At 37.6% G+C, this 27573-nt stretch overlaps 1 protein-coding gene across 2 annotated transcripts in view; it reads left to right on the top strand.

The window, feature by feature from the left end:
- The window catches only part of SYNE1 (spectrin repeat containing nuclear envelope protein 1), a 299972-nt gene that overhangs the window by 188991 nt on the left and 83408 nt on the right, over positions 1-27573 (top strand). For both annotated transcript variants that reach the window (XM_071740591.1, XM_071740590.1), the window contains 12 exons: positions 118-255; positions 1532-1717; positions 3223-3345; positions 5419-5601; positions 6880-7023; positions 10619-10813; positions 11869-12009; positions 17670-17858; positions 18618-18779; positions 20039-20233; positions 23079-23252; positions 25808-25999. In XM_071740591.1, coding sequence (XP_071596692.1) covers positions 118-255; positions 1532-1717; positions 3223-3345; positions 5419-5601; positions 6880-7023; positions 10619-10813; positions 11869-12009; positions 17670-17858; positions 18618-18779; positions 20039-20233; positions 23079-23252; positions 25808-25999 — 2022 coding nt within the window. The remainder of the gene's footprint in view (positions 1-117; positions 256-1531; positions 1718-3222; positions 3346-5418; positions 5602-6879; positions 7024-10618; positions 10814-11868; positions 12010-17669; positions 17859-18617; positions 18780-20038; positions 20234-23078; positions 23253-25807; positions 26000-27573) is intronic.

Genomic DNA, 27573 nt, shown 5'->3' with positions numbered 1-27573 from the left:
ATTGTTAAAAAGTTGCCCAAGTTAAAGACAGTAAATAAAATGAAAGTAATATTATATGCTCTAACAATTTTACAAAATTACATCTTAGACTTAAGTGAATTTTTCTTTTATATCCAGGCTGCTTCACACTTGGAAGAATACAATGAGATGTTGGAGTTCATATTGAAATGGATTGAGAAAGCAAATATCTTAGTGCATGGTAGTATAATATGGAATTCTTCCTCTCAGCTTCGTGATCAGTGTAAAGCCTACCAGGTGATTATATTAACAGTCCAACTTAAAGGGCAGTGTATAAAGTTATCTTCTGAGTGGTGAAGTTTTATTTCCTATGTTTTTTCTTTCCTTTCCATGAGAAAAAATTACCTTAAAATGCTAGGTTTCCTTGACTGTTCCTCCAAGTCCTAAAGATGATTACTTTGTTTTGGGTAGTTGTTTTGAAGACTGAATTTGGGAAATATTGTGAATAAAACTTCTTGATTCAAAGCTCATCTCTGTGTTTATTCAAGTACATAGGTTTCATAGCAGCTTTTAATTGAACTACATGTCTATACACTGTGATTCTATCAAACTGACTACCTCATTGCGATTAATATTGTTCTGAATCTCCAGTTAACTTAAGGCAATTTTTAGATTTGGGTTTTGTCTTGAGTTTTTTTTCTTTGTGTTTTTGGTTTTGTTTACTTGCTTTTTTTTCTTTCTCCTTTATGCTAAATTTGTTCTCATCTGATGAGTTTAACACCAAATGTTTTCAGACTGATACCCAATGGATGTGTTTCTCAGTTGCTTCTTAAACATCTCACATCAGTGTTTGGCTGTCACTGTGGCAGTGCAATTTGTTCTTTCTGTGTCTCAAAGTGGAGGATCAGTGGAGCAGTTTGATAAGGTTCAAGCTTGCACAGGATTACATGACCACATTAAAGAAATGCAAGCGTAATAAGATAATCATGTCTCACTAATACAAAATATGCATTTACTTTTGGGCAACTTAGTATGTCATGCTTTCTTATTTGGAATAGGAACCTCAAGGCAACTTTTCTTGAGGTTAGCTGGGAGGTAGCATTTCTGGTTTGTTTTTGCTCGGCATTTTCCCTGTTTCGAAAGTCACTGAGGATATGGGCTTAACCAATACCATCCCACAGAACACTTTGTAAACCATTTTTTAAGGAATAAATGCCCTGCTATAGCACTGTACCCAGGCCTCCAGAACAAATCCAATCCCTAGATTGTGTATATTATATTTTTACAGGCAAAGGTATATTGCAAAACAGTAAAACTTATTGTTGATAAGTAAAATTGCTGAACCTTCACAAGTTACTCTATTGTTTCACAGTTTGTGTTTCACAGAAACTGAAGCACTTCTGCATACACTCAGGACCAATCCTATAGCCTAAGCTCCACTGGAAATTAGTACAACTTAATCATATGCTTACAGATGTGTACAAACTGAGGAGTCTGCAGAACAGGAGTATACTTAAAAATGTTTAATTTGAAGCTTACCTCTGACATTCAATTTGTTCATATCTTCATGTAGAATATGCTGGATGAATCTGGAGAGATTCATGGTGATCTGGAAGCCATGAGTGAGAGGATTGAGTATCTGGCAAGTGTATACTGTACTGAAGGAATGTCACAGCAAGTGTTGGAACTGGGGCGGAGGACTGAGGAGTTACAGCAAGTTATCAAAATGCGGCTACCAAGTCTCCAGGATGCTGCCAAGGTATACAAAAGCAGTTTTTCTAATGCTAGCTGACAGCTAGGATGGTGTGTGCATCATGTCCCTGGGACTATTAGCAGTGAAGGTTATCTGTGGTCTATAAATGGGCATGATTGTGTTATCTAAAGTTAGATGTTTTATGCCATTTGAGATGCTGCCTTTGGGTGCTGTTCCAGGTGGGGATAATATCCCTGTAGGTCCTGTCATATCCGCCCATTCTGGATGGGTGGATTTAGGGTCATGGTGTGTCTCAAATAACACTTAGTACCTATGTTTGGATACTTGAAAAGTGTCTGTATTAGCACTAATACTGGACTATTTCCTCTATTTTGATCTTAAAAGATATCTGAAGCCTTCTATCTATTAATTCAGTTCAGTACGAGACCAGACGAGGATTCTATAATGTATGAACTACCTCTACAAGAGACTGCAATGAAAATTATGAACGTGCTTTTTCATGTCCCTGAAATTTTTATACAGCTCTTCCATATGGACCTATTGGAATGGTATAACAGTGTATTTATAATTGTTCTGCTGTCACCTGCTACAGCTGCATGCTACTAAAAAGGAAACTAGCTAAAGGCAACTAAGAGAATAGGCTATCATCAATTGTTAGGGTAATCACAGCTAAGGATTAATATGGTTTCTTCTCCCCATTTGAGTCTTATTTCACAACATTTACAGGACATAGAAATGCTGCAGCTGCAGCAACCTTAACAGTGTAACAGAGAGGTTTTGAAGATTTCTTTCCATAAAAAAAGCATAAATCAGTAAACCAGTTTATGAGTTAAAGGCTTATATGGGAGGTTTTTTAATTATTTTTCATGGAACAAAGCAGAGATTTGCATACAAGTAAGCAGAGAAGTGAAAATTACTAGCTTCAGTTCTCAGAGAATATTGGAGCTATTGAATAAACTTTGTAAATAGAAAGGACAGAAGATAGTGATAATTGTGATGTGTGTATAAACTTTTAGAAAAGATGCATTCAAAAGTATGATCTATTTGGATAGAATGAGAAGTAGTTGTTCTTCACATCTGATGTTAATGGGATAGTAAGTAGAGAAGTAGAGGTCTGAAACTGCAACAAAAGATAACTTCATGTCAGACTATCAGAAAAAAAAAAACAACCAAAACTTTCTACAAAAAGAGAACTGAGAAAGTGGAATATGTAAAGATAAGACAGTTATGTCGTGTCGTATTACAGGAAGATGACTAAAGAACATCTTGAGTTCCTTTCTAGGCCTCAAATTTCATAAAATTAGCTTTATAAGGTACATGGTCTATTTGTGATTGAGGAAGTATGTAGTAACTCTGACTTTCAGATTTCTTTTTCTAGTCTGTCATATGACTGGTATTTTTATCCAGTATTTTAAGCATTTAAAATTAATTTTTAAGACTACGAATTAGTTTTGGCACTGTATATAAAGAATGTGCATAAAAAATCTAGCCACATATATTCATAATATTGGTTATTTTTTTTCTTCTCAATAAAATGTGTTGTGTTACAGGACATGAAAAAATTTGAAATTGAGCTGAGAGCCCTGCAGGCTGCTCTGGAACAAGCCCAAGCCACACTGACCTCTCCAGAGCTTGGGCATCTGAGCTTGAAAGAGCAACTTTCTCACAGACAGGTAAAGGTCCAGTAACTCAAAGTTAGCACTTGTGCAGATTGAGCTTACAAGAGGAATGAATGTGGATGAGACTGATCGTGGCGTTTCTTAGAAGCATTGTTGGTTCAGAGTCTAGCCCCAAATTACTGCCAAGGACATAAGGGATGGCATGGGAAAAATCATTCCCTGAAGGGAATGCTTAAATTGTTGTCCTTTAGGAGTCTGTTCTTAGGGTGATGCAGTTCTGAGAACTGTGCCTCCAATCCATGTTTAAGCCATATAAGTAATAATAGTGATAAAGCTCTGATTTTATCCAGTACTTTTCATCCATAGGTTCTTAAAGTACTTCAAAAGGAAGACTAGATTGGTATCTCAATTTTACAGATAGAAATACAATGAGATAATCACTTGCTAACTCCTTTAATAATTAACTGGAAAGCTAAGAGAAAATTCACTTTTCCTTAAGACTTTTGTATTTTTTATATTTTTAGTTGAATTGCCTCCATCAGATATTGCTGCTTTCTGTATTGCACATGGCCTATTACAGAGATCTGTTGATTTGTTATTTTTTATCTCAGTCTCATGATAAAAAATAACCCCAGTTATTCCTTTTTAAGAAACGTTTCTTTCTGAAAGCTAATATAAAGATATAACTGTCCAAACCTGACAATGAAAATTAGATGTTAACAGGTCCAATATTTTAATCCCTTAGAATTGAAATACTCAGAAAAAAAGTACAGCTTAAAGGAAAATTTGCGGGGCTTTCCCTTTTTATTAAAATATACAGTCTTTATTCTAGGGATTTGCAACCAAATTGCAGAATGTGGCATTGATGAGTATAAGTGAAATGTGTCACCAATGGCAAGAGTAAAGGAATATGGATTTTACACTTGTTTATGTGTATTCTTCATCCTGGCTCTGTCAGGTCTCACAGTATGACTTTATTTTGTACAGAAGGGGAAGCAGCCCCTGCTCACCTGTTTCACCAGATCAGAGAGAAAGTCTTGCAGAGGTGCTGGCTGGCATGCAGCCCTAGGGAAATTCTGGGCACCAACTGCACCATAAAGGTTCCCTCTGTCAGCACCTATGGGGCCTTCCAGAGAAGAGGCCTCACCAGTGATGTCTGAGGAACAGGTCATTTAGGAAACCTCTGGTTACATATTAGCCACCATGTGTTAAGAAGGCAGAGGAAGACCAAACCACAATTCTGTCATCAGTATGCACATCAGATCCATTTTCTATCTTTCTGCATATGGTATAGAAGGGAGGTGACCAGTCCCTTCATCCCTATGAAGCCACATACATTGTCTTGCTGATTTATACCCACTGAACTTTTTATAATTCGCTAAGGCCACTTTCAGCAACTTTGCCTTTTGCCTTTTTTAAATCCTTTTCTATTTCTTCCTGTGAACGCATTACTCTGCCCAGTGAAGAAGAAAAGAATTCTGATCTAATTTATTCTCCAGTCATTTTACTTAGACCCTTCTCATGCCTATGAACAGGCAGCTAGAATGAACATTGTGAACATAATTAACAGGGACTATTAACAAAAGCTTCCAGTGTATGATTATTCAAAGGAAGATATTTCTGTGTGGCTGTGTTTCTTTCTGTTTGATTGCCTTTTGAATCCTAAGTAACATTTTCAGTCATAATTTATGTTTTCAGAAGAAGCCTGTGTACACAATGGGATTCATTTGCTGGTTTGAAAATGTGCTAATATGTTTCAGCTGGTAGTTCCACTTGAATTTTAACATTAGAGTATGTGTATACATACATGACTCCTGTGCTGCTTTGAGTTGTGGATTTTCTAAAGGTATTTTCTGAAACACATTAACAGAAGTATTTTTGTACTTAGACACAAAATGGTGCTACTATACTTTTTAATGAACTATTTTCATTTCTGCTATAGGGGCTTTTGATTATATAATTTATTTAACTCATTTCAGAATGAGCCTCTCCAACCAGGGTGTGTCCTGATTGTATTTAGAATCCAGATAAACAAATTTTTTTGGTTTAGTGCTTGAACTCATCGAGCACGAAATACTTGGGGAGTTCTGCAGAACCGCTTCATTGTGGCCCTGACTTTGCTTCCAGCACCTCCTGTCTGAAATGGAATCACTGAAGCCAAAGGTTCACACAGTCCAAGTCTGTCAGAGTGCCCTGAGGATTCCTGAAGAGGTGGTCACTGGGCTGCCCATGTGCCACAGCGCCCTGCGGCTCCAGGAGGAGGCCAGCCGCCTGCAGCACACTGCCATCCAGCAGTGCAACATCATGCAGGCAAGTGCAGCTTCAGGCTCCATCCCAGACATGCCTCAGAGTAATCTAGGAGGAAAATTGAGATTTTCACATGTTGGTCTGTTCCTCTTTTCCATGCAGTACTGTTAGAAAGCCGCCCACTAAGTTTTAGTAATTTCTGATCCCAATTGTTTTGGGGATTCTAACATTCATGATTTGTTGATTCGGTCATTCTCACCCCTGTTCTCTTCTTCATCTTGCTATGATTTTTTGTTAATGCTGACAAAAATACTTGAAAAATAGCTAATTATCAGTTTTATGAATTACATTTTATAATATGTATAATCATTTAATTAAATTAATGGGTTATTACAACATCAACTGCTTATAACGATTGAATAAAGGTTCCTGAATTATTAAATAGCCTTCAAGGATAAGAATAATTATTTTTTCTATCCTTATTTAAAATTGATTTACATTTGCTTTCTGATTTTGGAGTAATTCAGCATTTGTTAAATTCACATTTTCAAATTTTGCTAAATACAAGAAAACTAAGTTTTGACTGATTTCTCAAATTCATATCTAAACATATAAAAGGTATTTCCAATGAAGAAGAGAATAGACTTTTCTTTCCTGTGATTTAATGATAGAAAAATACAGGGACTTGAGGTATAACTACAGAGCTTCAATTTAGATAACAGATGACTTTTCATCATCACCAAGGTACTTAATGTTACTTAAGTGCAAGGAAGGATACAACTTTTCAGACTGAAAAGTTTTAAGAACAGGTTAGAAAAACTACTCATAAATCTATGACAGTAAGAATGGATACCACACTGATTAGGTAATAGTCTGAATCAGTATTCAAAATCCTCTTCCTGTTTTATTTTCTGTTAATTCTATCTTTTTCATATAGCCTTTCCACTTCATAAGTTGGGGCTTGGCATGAAAAAGCAGATGAAAATGCTTTTTAGTAAAACTATGAAACTAGCCAATGATGTCTTTTGGTAGTGGGTATGTTTGCTAGAGATACTTGTTGGAAGCATCAGTTTTAGCTCCTTGTATTGAATATCTGAAACATAACATTATGTGAACTGTTTTTTGAAAATACTTAAATGAATGAAACCATTTATTTCATTGCAGTTCACAGTATTTCTTAATAGACTTTTTCCTGACTATATTCCTGCTTTGCTTCCCCAAATGGAAGTGCCAAATACATGTAAATTTTCTCCACTTCAGAAGTGCAATAAGCTGTGCTTGGACTAAGTAAATATTTATTTCATGTAGATGCTCGATTTTTATTTTTTTTTTCTTTTCTAGGAAGCAGTGGTTCAATATGAACAATATGAGCAAGAAATGAAACATTTACAGCAAATGATAGAGAGCGCTCACCATGAAATCCAAGACAAGCCAATAACAACAAGCAACATTCAGGAACTCCAGGTCCAGATTTCCCATCATGAGGTAGGAGAGCCAAAATGCAACATTAATGGGCTCAGTGGCAGATCTTTGACTCAAAAGATTCCTCATAAGCACCAGACATAAATTAGCTGAGTAGCATTTCAGACTTGCTTAAGGCTACTTGAGCAGATAGACTTAATACTAAATAGAAAACTAATGCTATTGCTACAGTGTGGAATATTAATTTATTTAGTTAGCTGTGTTGTAATCTCCAGGCAACATGGTGACAAATGAAAGCATTGCATGGTTAAAGGAGAGTTTACATAGATATTGAGCAAGGAATAATCCAGAAGTCAATGACGAGCAGTTATTCAGGTGATTGCTGCTAGTTCAGTGCTGCATATATGTGTGTGTGTATAAATACACATATGCATACCTACATACATATATATATATACATCTATATATACACTTATTCCCATACCAGTAACATTCTGTAAAAGAACACCAAGGGACTTGAATCATGTAAAAAACATAGTAGATGTGGAGGAAAATTCTTCAATGTTCACTCCAAAACTTCTTTTACAATCATTGCTGTGAAGAGTTTTGTCCTGTCAAGTTACAGGTCCTGCCCTCAAAGTCATTGATCTTCAGCCCTTGAATGATTTGGGAAAGTCTGCAGCATTTTCACTGTGCTGGTATGGGAGCTACTGAGTCCTGTCTAATGTGTACTTCTTGAGATAGGACTCTATTGAATTCTCTGTGTTGCTCTTGGCACCAGGTGGCACCATTTCTTTACCTTAAAATGAAAAACTGCTATTTTGTAATATAACCGAGTGTTGTATGTGCTGCTCGTTTTCTATCCAGTTGTTGCAAAAGTTACTTAGTGTAAATGCAGAGCATTTGGCTTATTCAAACAATTCTTGTTGATTAATACTGAATTTAAAATGCTACTATTCTCTCTTTAAATGTTCTGAAACAGCAAAAGTAGCAAACTGACTTCAGTGATACAGGGTAATATTGCTGGAGGAAGGAATGATGATGCAGGGAGGAAGGAATTAGAAATGAGGAAGCTTGAAGTTTCATGTGCATTTGAACAAGTTGGGTAGCTAGGACTCCTTTTAAATGTGTGCAGGCAAAGAGCAGCTTTACTCTATTGCACATATTGGGATCAACCAGAGTGGACAGGTCTCATACTTGTAAGATTTCCATGTTTAAGGGTAAAGAGTTTCAAAAGACTGAGATATGCATATTTTTGGTTAATATTTTGTCTGCCAAATAACCGTGGAAAAGCATAACATAAAGGACGATTTCTTGAACCCTATGTTATACTATTTCAAAAAGCAAGTCTGTCAAGATGCTCGTTATTTGTGTTAGTACCTAAGAAAACATTATTTATCAAATTCCTTGTTGAAGCCTGTATGAAAAAGAGCTCAAAAGGACATTTGTAGTAACTTTACTTAGACTTAAAATAAGAAGAATAAAGTAGAGGGAAAGTACACCTTGATTTGTAGGAAGCTTGTATCGTTATGCATGTGTGTAACTCCACTGTGGAACTATGTTTACTGAAATGTGTTTCTTTAGATTTCTAGAGAGGAAAATGGGCAAGTAACTCCATACTTGTGAATTAGCATAATGGGTAGCACAGTACTCACAGGATGTTGCTTTTATGGGTTTTTTGTTTGTTTTGGTTTTTTGTTTGTTTTGGTATTTTGATTGGGGTTTTGTTGTTTTTTTTTTTCCAAATCACCCTTCTGCCTCATTTTCTTTGTTTTCATTTTGAGAGAGATATGTTAGAAGCTCGGTGCATTGAATGTTAATGTCACAAATGCTATTGTATCTTAGTAATAGTGATGGGGTTAAGTGAGTATATTAAATGACAAATATATTAAAATGACAAATATATTAAAATGATAAATATATTAAAATGATAAATATATTAAATATATTAAATATATTAAATATATTAAATATATTAAATGACAGTAACTTCCCACTTAGCCCTAGAGGTGCCATTCACTGAGCATTAATGAATGACTGGTAATTCCCAAACAGAGCAGCCGTCCAGCTACTAGACTGTAAAGTCATGCCTTGATTTGATTTTAGTTTGTTTTTTGATTGGTGTAGTAGATGTTTTATAATCAAGACTGCTTAGTCTCCGAGGAAAGCCTTGGAGCTCCAGGAGAGCTCCTTTTGTTGCTAAGGTGACAAACAGTGACCAGGTACCATTGAAACCCAGTCAGTAAAGTGTCATTCTCAGTCTTTGTGCTCCTTCCATTTCTAACCCCGTATCTCTCATTACAATTCTTCTGCAGTGATTTTGAGGAAACAGTTTCCTGAAAGTGTTGTACAACAAAAAAAATCTTAATTTTACCAGCTTGAAGCAGTAATCTTACTTTTTTAAAAATATTGTAATTATTTACTATTATACCCACTAGATCTTGCAGCTTTTGTTGCTATTTTCCCTTCAAAAGTTGTTTGTTGACTAAATCGAAGCAAATATATGAACAAAGGGGGAATATATATTTTAATAAAATAATCAGTGATTTATCAGGCAAGCTTATACAAATATTGTTTTCACTCTATAGATCAAAATTGTGTCATTTAACTGAGGCTCTAGGGAGACAGAAACAATAGCTTTGGCGGAAATGTGAGAATCTTCCACGATTTTTTCATTTTAAGCGTATTTATTCAAATCTTTGAATTGGGCAGTACAGGTTAGGAGAGAAGACAGGTTACATTCTAAGGCGATTAATTTCCATCTTTCTTCTCCAACTAAACTTTAACTTCTGATGGTATTTGGCCATGCAGATAAAAAATTTCCTAGCCATAAAATACGATATTTTAAAATATACTCTGCCTTAGGACAGTTCTCTCAGCTCTTTTTAAAGAAAGTTATACTGTGTTCAGCCCACCTTTTAATTCCAACCATTTACGCAAAACCTGAGCAAGCTTAAAATACATCTTATCCAAACAATGGCAAAAAGTGATCCAGTCTGCATTTAATCTCTCTATGTGACTGATCGTTCATATCACATTTGACCGTGTCAGACCTCGCGAGTTATTGTTTGAACAATTCACTCTCTGGCGAGAGCTGAACGAGGCATTTTTCGCAGTTGTGGTTACCATATGACCTCATTTCCATGGCATGCGCCAGGCAGAGCCGCTTCGCTTTCCTCGGATAAATGGAAATAGAAAGAGGGGGTGGAGGGGGAAGGGAGGGAAACAGGGCAGGAAGGGGGAGATTCGTGCCCTTTTGCTGCAGTCTGAAGCTCACAGCAGAGTTTGTGTCAGGTTGAGGCTGGGTGTATGCGTGAGGTGTTTCCTCTCTGCCTCCTGCAGCCATCGCACACAGACACGGAGCCCTTCGCAGCGCTTTTCCGGTTTCGCTTCAGAGCTCTGGGCTCTGCGGTGTAGCTGTGCAGCCAGAAGCAGCCTGACTTGTTCCCTCCACTATCAACATCCTGCTTGTCAGCTAGTGCGGCGGCTTATTGCGGGTGTCTGAGAGGCAGTGCTATGATTTTATTGGCTGGGCTTGGAGGGAGAGCTTGCCTTCACCACAGAAGCTGAAATGCTGCGGGTCCTGTGGCCTTTAGTAAGGCTGCCTCTGCATTAGGGGAAGAAAAAAAAAAAAAAAAAAAAAAAAATGTTTCCTCAGGAGCTGGCTCAGAAGATCAAAGGATACCAGGAGCAAATTGCTTCTTTGAATTCCAAGTGCAAGATGCTGACTATGAAAGCAAAACATGCCACCATGCTGCTGACAGTGACAGAAGTGGAGGGGCTTTCAGAGGGAATGGAGGAGCTGGATTCAGACCTGCTCCCAGCACACTCTGCTCATCCCTCGGTGGTTATGGTAAGGAATGCATTGGTCTCGGTGCCGTTTATCTGAGCTGCTTGCTTTTGCATCATTGCAACATTCCTGTGTAGCAAATTGCTGCAGCTCACATCTACATTTTGCTTTTGAAATGGCTGGTGTGTGGCAAGCCACACATGCTGCAGCTTCCCCTTACTGTATTTTGCTTTATGTAGGTTTCCAAAACTTGTTGATAAAGGATGAAGTTATTGAACAGACAAATACCAGTCAAAGTTATCAGTAATAAGATGCAAATATAGCGCTTTTTCATAGCTGTCAGAGTGCAAGAGCAAGAATTGCAGGAATACAATTAAACTGTTATAAATATTTCATAACGTTGCAGCGTATAGGTTTTATAAAGCATATTTTTATAATATGCATATTTTAAAAGCTCTTGTCTTAATATGTTGATATGATAATAGTGTGTTGCTGTATTCTCAGATTAGTGTGTTGGAAATGAAAACTGGCTGAGTACTGTCAGGCCTCATGTTTGAAATACTCTGCTTCTATTTGTTTCCATTTGGTTCTCATTACAAACATTCTGCTGATGCTATTGGGATTTTTGAGTAAAATTAGAGTGCAGATTTGAGCATTTATCACTTTATAACAGCACTGAGGAATCAAGAAAAATATATTTCTACTGGATTGTGTCTATCTAATTGAAGTCTGTCCCTTGTTCTAACGAGGCCTGGGTACTGGGGCAAATAATGCATTATTCTGTAGATCTCTATAGTATCTACATATGCAGCAGTGATTGTATTGCAAGATGTTTAGATAAACCCTAATTTCTTATAATTTAATTTCTTGCTATACATATTCTTTTAAATTCATTGCAGTACAGGACAGCATGTTCATACTGAAGTATGACAAGCAAATGAGACTGTCAATTGAACCAGATTTTTTAAGCTGGTAAATGTAATAGTATTAAGTATGACTTAATAATGGCATGGTAATTCTGGCCATGTGTTTTCTTGTTTTGACCTCAGTCTAAGTCAAAAGTAAATTGAGGTAACTGATTTTCTTCCTGTGCTCTGGGATTGCTTTTCCTGTGGCAGATGACTGCTGGTCGCTGTCACACGCTGCTCTCCCCGGTCACTGAGGAGTCTGGGGAGGAGGGAACCAACAGTGAGATTTCTTCTCCACCTGCCTGTCGCTCTCCCTCACCTGTGGCTAATACAGATGCTTCTGTTAACCAGGTACCTCCCTCTTGGCATTCATCCAGCTTTTATCTCAGAGACATGCTTGGTTCCATTCCACAGGTGGTTCATTTAATCCTCTGAACAAGTGTTTTCCTATAGCTCAAAGGATTTGAGGCTTAACCTCTGACTTAACTGAACCTTCAGGTTCTAGTCCAAAATGGATACAAATACTGAATTTCTGAATATAAAATGTATAAATTTGGTGCTACAGCTATTCACCATTTTTATAAATAAATTTTCAGTGACAATTGCAGAGCTCTTCCATGTCACTATTTCTATTTTCACAATAATACTCAATGGAATCTTGCATCCTGAGAAAAAAAATGCAATTTTGTACTGCCCATAAAAGAACATTGCATTATGTCCATATATACCTATCTTATGGTACCACTGACATTCTAACATTGAAGCCACAGTCTGGTATCTTCCACTTCAAACCATCTCAAGTATTAACTTCCATGTATTTTTTCATGTATTATTCATTCCATACTTTCACTGACAATCTATTTTAAGCTATAACAAGGCAGTTCAGTGAAAGTTAGAATTTAAATCAAAGCTGAGGACTCTGGCAGTTCTAATAATGTACATCAGGACTGATTAAAATGTTAGCAATGAACAAGCTCATTGGATACCATGCACTTGAAGACATACATAAAGTGTTAAGCTTCAAAAGTTTAGAAGTGAGCCTTAGGAGCAGCCACCACCACACTGCATTCATTATGTTGTGGGTTTTGTGGTTGGTCAGTAGTTTTTTCATTTGTGGCTGCTTCCAAAATTGAGCACTACAGACTTCAAGAGTAGGATGGTAATGTGTTGTATTGCTGAGGAGAAACAGACAAGCTTGAGCAAGTTGCCAGCTAATTCCTTCCACTGGTTTGAAAGATGAATATGATGCTGTAGAAGTTGCTAAATGTAAGTGATTAGTGTTCATGAACTGACTTAAGAAAGAATACTGAAGTAAGACAGTAAGATTGGTAACTAAATCTTCATAACTATAAAGTTATAGTGTTACCTTCATAATAACAATAAATAAGAATTCTTCTGTCATTTCAGCTTATCAGAAAATTCCCAGTAAAGTTTACTTCCAGTAGAAAGGCAGATATATATATCAGCACAAAAATCTTATGTCTGTTGATCAGTGAAAGAGATAAAGGAGAAAAAGTAACTTCCTTTCTAATACACAAATTTAGTGTCAGTTCATTACATTGATCTGAAAATAATTTAAAAAAAAATCAAAAGCAGATCAAGAGCTGCAGTAGCTCAAATAATAGGGAGAATCCAATGAAGATGCTCTTTACAATGAACTGACACCAGAATGCCAGTTTTAGAACCTCTACTTTACAGGGTGAAATTGAACATAAAGGTTTTGTCTTTCATGTGTCAGAAGATAAAAAGATAAAGAAAAGAAAAATTTACTTGAAAATATAAAATTACGAGTGGTACAATGATCTAAAAGCCTGACAGGTTAAGGTTTCTTCAGTTTGGTTAACGTTGAAATGAACTGCATGTACTAAACAGGAAGCGGAAGGATATTTCCAAAATGCAGTGGTTATCTTACAAAATGCTTAGGTTTATACTCACATGAGGTTAAAACTACAAAAGTTATAAAACTACCAGTGCTGGTCATGATGAATTCCCAGGGAGACATCAGCAAAGAAGGTTGGTTATAAAACCAGCAAACTATCTAGAGATAAATTAATTAGGAGCTTAAATGTAAGTTTAAAAATATTGTATATTCGGTAATAGATTCGGCAAAACAAATTTGAATATGCTTTGTATTAAAAAGGAGCCAATATTGAGAGAAATCACCTGCACAGTTCCAGAAAAGCATATGAATGGGAACTGTAGAAAGCAAAAAATTACATTAATCTGCTTTTTAGAAGAAATTAAAAGGTCATACGAAATGGGGTGTTTTGGGAGGGAAGGTTGAATGTTAAGACCATTTTTTAATTTAACTCTTATAATCTGTGTATGGTCTTTCATCAGGGTTTCCTAGCATCTCTGAATGGTGAGGTGGTGACTAGTCTGAGCTGGGACTAGAGTCTGCACTATTTTTACATTGCTAACAAGTCATGAAAATATAAAACAAATGCCAAGTACATGTTAGTGGAAATATTTGTCTTGTGTATCGAAATAACTTAAACTAAAACCATAAATGCAAGAAAGTGACAGATAGCACTGTTCTATCTTAACAGCTGCCCAGGTTTTTTGTTTTGTACTGAAACCCCTCTAAAGACAACTGGGGATGGGAAGTGGGAAACAACTCTTAAAAGGTTTACCTTTACAAAGCTGGGGCATTTCATGGGGTATATTTTGGCAACAGTCCTGTGATGCAGTTTTTTCTGATGTGTAGCAAGATCAGGTACTTCATCTGTGCTGCTGTACTGAATGAAAATCCTCTGTGGCTGAAACTTAGCATGCTTACCCAAAGATATAGTTCATTAAAAATCAGTGCATTATTCTAAAACTTATTTTCCAGATGTATAATGCAGAACATTTGAACTGCAAAAGCTGAAATGCTGACACAAAGCCTTGGAGATCACAGCTGGCCCTGTGGTCCAAGTGTTCAGCACTGGGTTAAATGTCTTTCTATCTCCTTGCCCACAGCCTACTTAATAATTATTTCTCCTTCCTTCTTTATGAAAACTCATCAAGGGTGCAACAACCCTTGTTAAATATCTTTTGAAATCTAAACACAACCTTTGCCCCTTCATCCTAACAGCAAAGTTTGAGTATTTTTCATTGGCTAATTTTTGTAAAAGATGGCATGATACGTTAGGGTCTCTATAGGAGCAACAAAATGTGTAAGAACATCTGGATACACACTAATAGCATTAAAGCCATACCAAAAAGAATCTGCCCTGTTGTTTACTCCAAAAAGTTGTTGGACAGATGGGAAAAGAGACTTGTTTTCCCCTCTTTAAAATAATAAGGCCTTTATTCTGGAAATTATCATTAATAAGTTGCAGAAGCACAGCTTTTCCCTTGGCCTTGAGAGAGGACTAGCTGAGAACCTGAGAGTAGGTGTAGGCAAGGCAAAATGAGAAGTTGTATATACTGGAGCAATTTTTCACTGTGACTTGGAAATATCTTGTGGTCAAAGCAAAAATTTTGAAATTGAAGTACTGAATGCTGTGCCATGCTGTTGCCTATTCCATGTTGGCTACTGAGTATCATAAACACTTTCATTAGATTTTACGAGTTTCCCAATTATTGCCTTTGAAGACATATCTCATCTGACACTTTTGGATAATTTTATGTCGTATCCATTCTTGGGTCTTCTGCTTTTCTGGAGAGACTCGTCTTTTCAGTATCCTCAGTAAAGATGTGTGATGAGTGAAATATACTCTTGGCTGCTGCCTTCGCTTAAAATATTGGTGGTGATCTGTGAGTAGCACCTGAATTGTTAAAATGTCCATTCCTCATAGAATCATAGAATGGTTTGGGCTGAAAAAGTCCTTAAAGATCATCTAGTTCCAACTCACCCTGCATGAGCAGGGGGACCTTTCACTAGACCAGGTTGCTCAAAGCCCCATCCAACATGGCCTTGAACACTATCAGGGAGGGGGCAGCCACAACTTCCCTTGGGCACCCTCACCATCCTCACAGTAAAGGATTTCTTCCTAATGTCTAACTTAAATCGTCCCTTTTCCAGCTTCAAGCCATTAATCTTTGTCTTACTGCTACATGTTCTTATAAAAAATCCCTCCCCAGATGCAGAAAACCTGATAAGTCTCTTCATTCTTGGGGCAAGGATTGAAGAGCTCTATCTGTGTCGCTGCTGGGTGATGGGGTGTTTTCTGAGACAGGTGGGCATTTTGTACTCCCTAGGTTTGGTTTAAAACAGAACCTAAGAGTTTACTGTGCCTACGGAGTGGCCTGGTGTCTATACTCTTTCAGAGCTTGTTTGTTTTTGTTCACATAGGTTTTAGATAACATATATAAATTACATTTGGGGAAAAAGGATTCTGCTCCAAATTATGATCCTAATTATACCGTAAACTCTGGTGCCCCAGAAGTAGTCTTGTTAAGTACCTGACTTTTATATACCTATGCAGAATTGGAGAATGGTTGAGGTATGAAGGGAACTCTGGAGATCACAGATGGTTCAGTGGGTCCAACACTCTTCCTTAAGCCTTGTCAAAATACAGCAGGTTGTCTGGAGCTATATCCAAGTGGCTTTTGAGTATCTCCAAGGATGGAGACTCCACAGGTTCCCTAGAGAGCCTGTCCGAGTGCTCGGTCACCATCACAGTAAAAAAGGTTTTCCTGATGTTCAGAGGGTACCTGCTGTTTTTCAGTTTGTGCTGACTTCCCCTTGTCCTGTCACTGGGCTCCACAGTAAAGAACCTGAGACTGTCTTCTTTGCACCCTCTCTTTAGGTATTTAAACATATTTAAACTCTTACAGCTGCAGTACAGCAAATGGTCTGTGGTCTGTTTGATAGACACAGCTCTCTAAGTTGTCAACAGGCAGACAGTTTTCTCTCAGTCACATGGCTGGGCATGCTAAATTTTCTTCTCCATCATACAAAGTTAGGAAAAAAGTAATTTGAGAAATTTGTAATCATTGGAGGAGGATTTTCCAAGGATAATGTTCAGTTGGTTTTGAGCAATTTTTAATGCAAATATTATGGTAGCTTTGAGAGCTGCCTGAAAAGAGGTTTGGCCCAACCTAACAGAAATTAGTGGAAAATGTCTTACTATTTTCACTGACAGCAAAACTGTGTCCATTTTTTTATCAGGCACATTTACAAATTCAAAATGATTGACAAAACTGGGTAACAGCTGCTCTGTCACATGATTTGGAGCATAGTTCCCTAAGCAGGGCTACCAAATAAGAAGGAAGGCTGCAGCATTTTTGACCTTCCAGATAGATGTGGTGGGAACTGTCAGGCATAGCTTCAGTTTTAAATAATCCTTGTCATCAAGTCTGCTTTCCTGACTTAAATATAGATACTATGCATGTTTCCTTAATTTTATGTTTTTTGTTGATCTTCTCATCACTTACCATAGTTGAAGAAATGTCCATACACGGAGTATAGAAGTTCTAGTAAAAAACAGCTCCATCCTGAATTATCAGCAGTTGCCCATCTTCCTTAGTACTTTTGACCCCTTTTCCTACTATCTTTAATAAGCTAGTTGAGAGTACCTGCTTGTTTGAAGGCTTACTGTAACTTAGTACTTCATACTCTTTCCTACATCATTGATTAGTCCTTGAGCATATTCCTTTTTTGTTCTTTTATTGCAATCTCTTTGCTAATATTGACTAGGGTGATATTATTTGCCACCTATAGTATTTTGTCCCACTGTGTGTTGTGATGGGTTTTACCCATGTGTGGTCGTGATGATGCTAGAACAACACTGATTTGTAGCACTCCCCTCTGTTGTTCCATGTCTGTCCAGTTGCCTCCTGCACCTCCTTGCTGATATGAACATGAAAAAATATGCATCCACAGTCTTAATCATAGTGAAGCTCCAAACCATACTTAGAGTACTACTATTAAATATTTATTTACTGCATTGCTCAGAGGTTTTCTGTTTTGGCTTGGTAGATTTTTTTTTTAATGGACATATGCAATGGGGTAGTATGTGGAGGGATACTCTTATTCATCACCATGCCTTTTGAAAATTCAGTAATGTGCTTCATGTTTGTAGGACATTGCTTATTACCAAGCCTTGTCTGCTGAACAGTTGGCCTTGTCTGCTGAACAGTTGCAGACAGAAGCTGCTAAAATTCAACCCAGCACTTCAGCCACCCAGGAGTTTTATGAACCAGGCTTCGAATCAGCAGCTAGTGCCAAACTGGATGATTTGCAGCGTTCTTGGGAAACACTGAAAAATGTGGTGAGTCTTCATCTTGAGAGTTCAAAATAATCAGCTAGTTTGTGAGGAATAAATTGCAAAGAATTGGATTAGCTTGTTGTCTTCCCTGCAGTTCTTGGTTTTTAGGTAACAAGAACTGCTAGTTGTGATATTGTATTGCATTGGCTTTGCTTATTATTTGAAAGACTGTGCAGGATGGGCCCCCATTAAATAAAAATAAAAGTCATTAAGGCTGATAGTTGCCTTCAGAAATATGGGTTGTTTTCAGACTTTATTCCATAACCTAGCAGGGAAATCCACTTGTCAGTAGGCAAAAAAGGCCCAAGAATCCAGTTTCTCCAAATGTGAAGTCAACTTAACATTTTTCTGTTTAGTAGTGCAGCATAATCATTCAGTGCTGTATGAAAATGCTCTGTATTTTCATAAATGCTATATATCTTAGTTCTTTGCTGAGGCACAGTAGCTATTATGGGGTATTAAGAACGATATGTCTAGCAAAGTGTGCACAACCACATGTTTGAGTGCATAAGACCTAAAATAAGGCATGAGAATGTGCCTAGGTTTTCACTGACTATTGAGGTCCATTTTTTTCAGTCAGGACATGACTAATGACATTTCAACAGGTAAATATTAATGTGGTTGTTTTGCTTTATAATTTATACTTCTGAAAGCTTCTTGCAAGTTTTTTATTTTATTCTTGTAAGGACGTATGAAGCAGAAGAAAGAGCAAAGCAAATCTTTTATCAGAGGTCAGGATTTATACCTTCCATTCCTCTTCAGATCAGTGAAAAGCAGCGCACCCTCTATGAAGCTCTTGAGCGTCAGCAGAAGTATCAGGACACGCTCCAGTCTATATCCACAAAAATGGAGACCACTGAAATCAAACTAAATGAGAGCTTGGAAGCGGCCAAAAGCCCAGAGAGCCAGATGGCTGAACATCAGGTAAAAACTTAGATGTGAGAAATAGAGGGAGAGCATACGCTTATATGTGTATCTTAGTTCCCTTTTTTTAGATAGTGGCATTCTTCACGTCTGGATGCCTCAAAAACATGTATTAGTTGTATGAACCTTCTCTGTTAAGTATATGCTTTACCTTTCTGGACTTCCTGCTGTTCTAAAGGTAGTGTACTGGAGATTCTTTTAAGAAGGAGCCTTTTTAAAGAGTTAATCCATAAGAGTTTGTCCAATTGAAATTTTCAGCAAAATCTTTTGTCAAAGTTTGAGTTCAGTGTCACCTACACATCAGTTCTACTAGCATAGATTGGACTATTTAAAATGTTCTCTGATTTATTAAGATCATAACCAATACTGATGTATTGTAAATTGATGTAAATGTAATCTCTGCCTTGTTAAACAAACCAAAGCACACAAAGAATTCCCTCCCAAGGGAAGTCTTGATAAATGGCGTTCTCAATAATAAAGGAATACTTCATCAAGTAACCAGTCTTCCATATGTCCAAGTTCTAGTCATGTAAACCTTCTATCAGATTGCTTGAAACCAGCTGGTGTGGCTGGTCCTCATTTCTGTAGGAACTCCGTGTTCTGAAAAGGATAACGTTTTAGCACTGTGTGATGTCCTGTGCATCCCTCATGTATGTACCATCAGACATAAAAGTGTCTGCTCCAAGGTACTGGTAATGCAGCATCCTTTTTAAAGAATCTTGCAAACTGATTTATAGGATAAGAATATAATAGTAGTTTCTTGTACATCATGGAGTTAATCTCTGAATAGTTTACAAATATTGCTGGATATTCTTTGTCAAATTAGCAAAATTAGTAGGCTTCAGTCTGGAAGCAAACTCATAGCTATGTTCTTCTTTCACAAACACACACTCACTCATTCATTATCATCACTGTATCTACTAGAGTACCCTCCTGAAAATTTGTTGGAGGAATAAATCTATACAAACAGTATTTCCAAAAATAATTCCTTCTAGTCTTATGTTTGAAATTTGAGATAAGTATTGAAATCCATCTCAGTTATCAGATGCTCAATCCTAGCTTAACCATCTAAAATCAGGACTCAGTCCTTCTGAATTTTGACTGTACCAAATCAGCAGTGATATATTGCACTACTCTCTGTTCCCTACGCTCCGTTGAGACAGCCATCTTAAATTTTATGTTAAGCCTATTCCTCTTGAGATAGTTTCTTCTCACTGATAAATGAAGCAAATACTTTCTCTTCTCTCATTTCCAAATAGGCTTTGATGGATGAGATTTTAATGTTACAAGAAGAAATCACTGAGCTTCAGACATCATTAGCCCAGGAGCTGGTTTCGGAATCACTGGATGCAGAGGCTGCTGATCAGCTGGCATTGCAGTCCACTCTCACAGTCTTGGCAGAACGAATGGCCACAATTCGAATGAAGGCATCAGGAAAAAGACAGCTATTAGAGGTACAAGAAAAATCTTTAGGAGTGGGTCTTTTGGATCACATTCCAGATCTTTCATTGATTAATTATTGGTGGGGTTTTTTTTTTAGTGAGTCTCTCATCTTAATGCTAGGTGATAAGTAACCAAAAGGAACTTGGAAACACTGCAAAGAGTAATTTTGTTTTGTTTTGAATTATTTGGTTTTAATATCCTCATGACATTTGTCAATAGGTTCCTTTGATATTACTTGTCCTCCACGGGAGAAGTAATAAAGTGCAGATAATAAAAGTCATGTTATCTACAGTAAACTTTTGAGGAATCTTGTGTCCAAACTGTGAGACAAGAGAAGGGGGAAGACTTCAAAACAGTAAATAACACCTCTTTCAACACTTCTTGTTGCATTGTTGTCTGTGCTCATTTTCCTAGTGATTTGTGAGCCAGCTTTTATCATGGAAGATATATCTCTATTTTTTTATCTGCCACCTTTACCAAAGGAATGCTGTTATGTGTATCTTACAGGTGAAAGAAATGCAGTCGTGCTAAAGCTGGCTGCAGTTAGGCTACTTTTGAACATCACAGGGAAGCTTTACTGCTGTACTGCTGAGAACTGCAGCGGTGAAGTCATAAACAGGAAATGCTGTTTTCGTTATTTCCAGCATCAATTCATTCTGAGAGACTGAGAATTGGCTCTGTGGATCTACCTGGCTCATAGGGGAGCCCCAGGGTGCATCAGCTGCATTATTTATGTGCAGCCATCTGACACAGTGAATAAGTCCTTAGAAAATATTTTTGCTATTCTTAAAAAGATGCACTAAATTTAACTTCTCAAAATTTTATGCAAAATGGCTTTTACATAGAAATAAAGAGCTGGAAGTAGGATAAGGATCTTAGTGATTATAACTAGAATGTCACACAGGATCCTACAAAGTTTTTGATAGTACTTAGGAGGAGCTGCTAAATAATACTTTCAAGATAAAGTATGATTTAAATACACTACTTTTAACTATGCTTAGGATTGTGACAGTTACTTTAATACAGTAGCACAAATATCCCCCAGTAATCCAGGCTAAGAAATATGTATAGTATGCAGGCAATACTCAGTAATTTAACCTGTGACCTTATAGCACCGATTTCACAGATAAAATCTTCCAGAACACTGTAGAGGTGTAATTGTAGAAATACAAGTAGAACAGGTAATGAAAATATTTTGCTGCTGAGGTTACGCATTGGTTATACTATTCTTCCTGTGGACCTAACAGGAACAGCTAGAGCTTGAAAACTGTTCAGCTCCAACTTGCTTGAGACACATAGAAATTATCATCATTTTTTAAACACTCACCCTCACTCCCCTTTCCCTTGGGTTGGGGAAAAAATAAAAGGCAGGAAAAAAGACTTGTGGATTGAGGAAATGACAGCTTAATTGATTAAGGAAAAGTTGTGCATGCAAGCAAAGGAAAATAAGGAACTTACAACTTCCCCATTGGCAGATGTCTAGCCAGTTTTTCTGGAAAGCAGGGGCTCAGTACATGTAACAGTTTCTTGGGAATGCTGATGCATTAAGTGCTGCTAACCGGACCCACGCACCCCCCCTACACCCACCTCTTTCCCCATTCCTTGAGCTTTTATTGCTGAGTGTGATCTCGTGTGGTGGTATGGAATAGCTCTTTGGTCAGTTTGGATCAGCTGGACTGGATATGTCATCTCCCTCAACCTTTTGCCCACCCCCAGCCTACTGGCTTTTGTGAGGTGCAGTTGGAAAGCCTGTGCATAAGAAATGCTTAATGCTGTACAACAACTGTTATTCAACAGCCAAAACACTGCTGTGTTATCAACATAGTTTTAGCCACAGTTGCAAAGCATAGCACCCTACAGGCTGCACTGAAGTTAAGTCCATCCCATATAGATGCAATAACATCTTCTCAGCTTGTTCCATGCCACTTGTAGCATATTTAGGTTTCAGATTACCTGATGTATCTAAGTATCCTCTGACCATCCTATTCTATCTGTACCTTGGTCCCCAAATCCCCTCTACTCTCTATATCTGACATGTTCTGGGGAGCCCACAACTGGAAACAGTACTCCAGGTGTGGACTCACCAGTGTTAAGTAGAGGGGAGGGATCACCTCCCTACGCCCACTTGCCACACTTCTGATGCAGCCCAGGGTACCATTTGCTGCCTTAGCCACCAGGGCCTGTTGCTGACTTGTGTTGGTCTTGGTGTCCACCAGGGCCTCCGGGTCCTTTTCTGCCAAGCTGCTTTCTAGATGGTCAGCCACACCCCACAGCACATGGGTCCTCCAAGAGGCTAGACAAGGTAGACAGATCTTCAGTATTTTCTTTACCCACAGTGGCAACACCAAAGGCCCAGCGGTACCCTGTTGAGTCCTTGAAGTACCCCTCTCATGTCTTTCTTGAGAGACAATACCTCTAACAGCTTGCTGCTGCCAAAAAAAGGCAAAGCTGTTCTTTCCCTGCAGCCCACTCCCAACTCTGTCCCATGCATTTTTCTCCCTAAGCAACAGTGCTGTGCTAATTGAGTAAACTGAATAAATATGAAGGCAACCCAAAGGAGAGCAGCAAGAGGAGGCAGGAGAGACCCCACCTTTTGAAGGCTGTAATATCAGAGATCTACTGAAGAAAGTAGAAATAGAGTGATGTGACTGAACTGAAACAGAATTTCAGTTGCCAGAAAAGCAAGTTCATCAACTGAAAACAATAACATTTTGTAAAAGTTTCCAGTTAATAAAACAAATAACTTACAGCTTAAAAATACTATATAGAAATTGCAAGAGATGGAAAAAACCAGTTAAAAGCAGTTATCATGGTGTATGTCTTTTAAAAAAAGTAAAATATAATCTGTACCTCTAGGAAAGGCTGAATGAGCAGCTGGAAGAACAGCGGCAAGAACAGGCGCTCCAGAGGTACCGCTGTGAGGCTGATGAGCTCGACCACTGGCTGCTCAGTACCCGAGCAACACTGGACACTGCTCTCATTACTGCTGAGGAACCCATGGACATGGAAGCACAGCTGGTAGACTGCCAGGTAAAATCTGCTGTCCCTTTAATGTTTAGATGAAGAGGATGGACATAGCTTTGTCTGAGTAAGAAGCAAATATGGAGCATTAATGTTAAGACCATTGTTTGGGTCATGTGCTTGTGTCACAAAAACCCCATGCAATGCTATGGGCTTGGGGAAGAGTGGCTGGAAAACTGCTCAGAGAAAAAGGACCTGCCAGTGTGATCAACAGTCATGAACCAGCAGCGTACCTGGGTGGTCAAGAAGGCAAAGAACATCCTGATTTGTATCAAAAACAGTGTGCCAGCAGGACTAAGGAAGTGATTTTACCCCTGTACTCAGAATTGGTGAGGCCACACTCTGAATACTTTGTTCAGTTCTGGGTCCCTCACGATAAGGACACTGAAGTACAGAGGAGGGAAGCAAAGCTGGTGAAGGGTCTGGAGAACAAGTCTCACCAGGAGGGGCTGAGGGAACTGCAGTTATTTAATTTGGAGAAGAGAAGGCTGAGGAGATACCTTAGCACTCTCTACAACTACCTGAAAGGAGGTTGTAGCCAGGTGGGAGTCGGTTTCTTTCCCTAGTAACAAGCAACAGGACAAGAGGAAATGGACTCAAGCTGCAACAGGGAAGGTTTTTATTAGAAACTCCTTCACTAAAAGGGCAGTTAAACACTGGAATGGATTGTTCAGGGAGATAGGTTGACATTTAGATATGGTCCTTAGCAATATGGTTGAGCACTGGACTTGGCAGTGTGCTAGGTTAATAGTTGGACTTGCAGATCTTAAAGGTCTTTTCCAATGAGAACAGTTCTGTGATTTGGGTGGGATGAGCCAGTATATTAGTGAAGTTTCTGAGCTCCATAGTACCTCCTATGTATATGCTCAGTTAACATCATCAGCGATTTGTGAAATTAAATATAGCCTGTTCCCCACTTCTTACTAAAGATTGAAAACATTCCTTTAGAAAGTACATGTTAATATAGCAGTAGGAAAACAAGATTTTATGGCTGCAAGAACATTTGCAGCTCTACAACTTTTGGAGGGCATTTTGTTTTGCTTTAAGGTCTTGTATTTTTTTAACTTTCCATTTTTGCCCCACTCTGCAAAGTTATGAAAACACCTGCAGTATTCTTTGTTACTCTTACTCTCTCAGCTCAAGAATACACTTCCCCTAGCAATGCTGACCAGGACAGTGTTGTTCTGTATTTAGGATTAATCTCTACTCACATTTAATGATGGAGTGTAATTAGCAGTAGTTACTGGTTTTTTTTAAATTTAATAATAATCAACCCAGAATACCAGAGCAACTGAGGGAGAACATTTTGCTGCAATAGGAATAATTGTATATTGTTTAAGTAGCAAAACTTGGCTCAGTTATTACACTCAGGTTCTCAGATTAGTGGGCATTTGCCTTTTTTAAATGTGAGTTTAAACACTCTGTGAACATTATAATGTTCACTTCATGAACATAATAATTTAAAATTACAAGATAGACAGGAGACAGGTGGACAAAAGATCCCTTTTCATATCAAAGAATGAGTATCTCAACTATTTAAGGTTGAATGGGAGTTAAGTTTCATCTGTCCAATGAATTAAACATCTCGTTAAATTTCTACTGACACTGTTTCATATTGGAATTTTCAGTCTCAAATGTTTTTTCATCACCAATCCTCAGGAGCTGTTTGTTTTATGTAGATAAAACCTGTGGACTTACAAAGTGGTTTTGTTTCGTTTAATCTATAGGAAACTCAAAATTAAAAAGAACTGTTAACTTTTTAGAAAAGTTAATGCCACTGTTCTTTTGCTGGTTCTTAACATCTTAATACAGTATTAAGTTTTATATAAAGTTCTATATTTTTTCCATTTTTTAGAGACATTTCCCATCTTATCCTGCACACATCCCTTCAGGAGCAATATATGTAAGTTTATATTTGACAGTTGCTCTGGAAACAAAAACATTTGATGTCAGGCTAGGCTTTTGATCAAGGACTGTAGGAGCTTTGAATTTGGAAGATCAAATTATGCTCTGCACCTCCAATACATGAATGGTTAATGGAATGTCAGGAAAGTAGCTTTTGAAAATAAACATGCCAGAGATTTGTCACTTTAAGTCTCTCTTTAGACTAAAGAGGATTATACAGAAATCCTTTCTGCACCAATCAGAAAGAGCAAACACTGGGAAGAGAAGCTTATCAACGCAACACATAGGACGTAGAAAACATTTTACTACATGTACATGAAATAGGAGGGAAGAAGTAACCTAGCTGTGTGCTGTTTCTTGTCACTGTGGGTGTCAGCCTGGCACCTTAGCCACCCTTAATGTGCAAATAAAGAGCATCTCCTCTGCAAAGAATTTTTTGTTTCAAATAACTTTTAAATTTCATATTTTGTAAAAGGTCGCAAACAAAAATGGCAACTGCAAACATTTGCGAGCGTATTCCTAAGGACTCTGAAATGGACTGAGAAGCAAAGCAATGATAATCTGATTTGCCCTTAGCTTGGTGACTGGTGAGGTGGGCCAGAAAGCGTGACACATTCTGGAAAATGTATGAATTTGGCTCTTTGTTTTTGCTGCTGCAGAACATGCTGGTTGAAATAGAACAGAAAGTGGTCGCCTTGTCAGAGTTGTCAGTGCACAACGAGAACTTGCTTATGGAGGGGAAGGCTCACACCAAGGACGAGGCAGAGCAGCTGGCTGTGAAGCTGAGGACGCTGAAGGGAAGCCTTCTGGAGCTGCAGAGAGTGCTTCACGACAAACAGATCAACATTCGGGTAAGTGGTTCTTTCCAACTGGCTTTCATGGTGCACAGGAGGCTGGGGGAGTTTGTAGCCGTTCTATGCAATTGAGGAAAGGAGTAAAAAGCTCTTTTACTAGTTTGGATTTAGCTATTCATCTTTAGTCAGAAAATGGAACTTCACAGCAAAATAAAGAACTGCCTGGTGAGCTCAAGCTTATAATTTTCAGGTTAACAGCACCACTTCATGGTGAAACTATCCTAAACTCCATCTCCACTAAAAGAACAATAATGAAGTATAGATGATTATTTTGGTCTGGATATACTGTCTTCTGTTCCCAGTTCCTTTAGTTTGCATGTGCTCTGGGGCATGATCTCTCCCCAGGCAAAACAACAGTACTAAATAGATGCTTTTCTGCATGCAGAGCACACAATGCAGTGAAAGGGTACCATCAAGATAATGAAATATTTTTAAATATGACTGCAATTTAATGTCATCTGTACAACAAAGAAAACATTATATAAACAAATATATATTTAATCTTCTCAGTTTTGTCCTAAATTTCTATTCCTAGCAGCATTGGTCTGCTTATTGCCATTAATGTATTTCATTTAACAGTTGTTTAGGTCATTTTTTAGGTTAAACTATCATGTGGAGAACCAAATACATATAAGAAACCTAATGTGATGTAAAACCTTCATGTAATATGAACAGCTGGTTTTGAATTTGCTTGCCGTACTCTGACTTTCTCCCTTGCCTTTATTCTTTTTCTTTAACTTCTTTTTTGGGCTCTGCTGTTCAAATTAAACATGATAAGCTTCAAAGATTTCTAGCTTGTAATGCAGATTAAAGTCTTCTGAGAGGTTAGCTTGAAAAGTCACTTGACTTACTAAGAACTATTTTTAGTCCAAAGCAACCAGATAACTATAAAACTTAACATAGCTTCACAAAAAAAAAAAAAAAAAAAAAAAAAAAAAAAAATCCAAAAACCAACCACAAGTGAAAAAAGAGAAGGAAAAAACCCAGATATTTATTCCTATTGCCTCTAAGATGAATGACTAGAACACTCTAGTGTTATTCTTGCATATTAAATTTCACGATTAGGCAAATGAAAAGTGTTATCAACAGCATGTAGGCATATATGACTCTATTCTCATATATTACTTGTGAAGTGAAAAAGCATTACAGACTTTTTGCTTCATTTTAAAGTATGCAGGTACAATGATGTGATTTAGCTTAAACTTTTAAAGGAGATTTTTTTTATGCTTTTCTAATATAAAAATAAAAACAAAATAATTTCCAGATGTAGGATTTAAGACGAAACATACATGCAGTGCTTAAGCTTCTTTATTAATTGCAGTCTTTTTTGACTTCTCTCATAGATGATGGAAAAAAATAAGCATAGGCATTATAAAATCTTCAAATTTTCAATTAGTTATTTTTTCAAATGAGAAATTCTATGATGGTTTTTTCCAGACTGTAAGGCATGAAGTATTTCCTTTGGACTGGGATTCAGAGCATCAGGTGTCCAAAAATGCCCTAGCTCTATCTTCTGCCATTACTAACCCTGAGAAGCATTACATGCTTAAAAGTGCTATTGCACATGCATG

The sequence above is a fragment of the Heliangelus exortis genome, chromosome 3, assembly GCF_036169615.1.
Source record: "Heliangelus exortis chromosome 3, bHelExo1.hap1, whole genome shotgun sequence".
NCBI lineage: Eukaryota > Metazoa > Chordata > Aves > Apodiformes > Trochilidae > Heliangelus > Heliangelus exortis.
The sequence above is the reverse complement of the archived record's forward strand: the minus strand, read 5'-3'. Positions and strand labels throughout refer to the sequence as shown.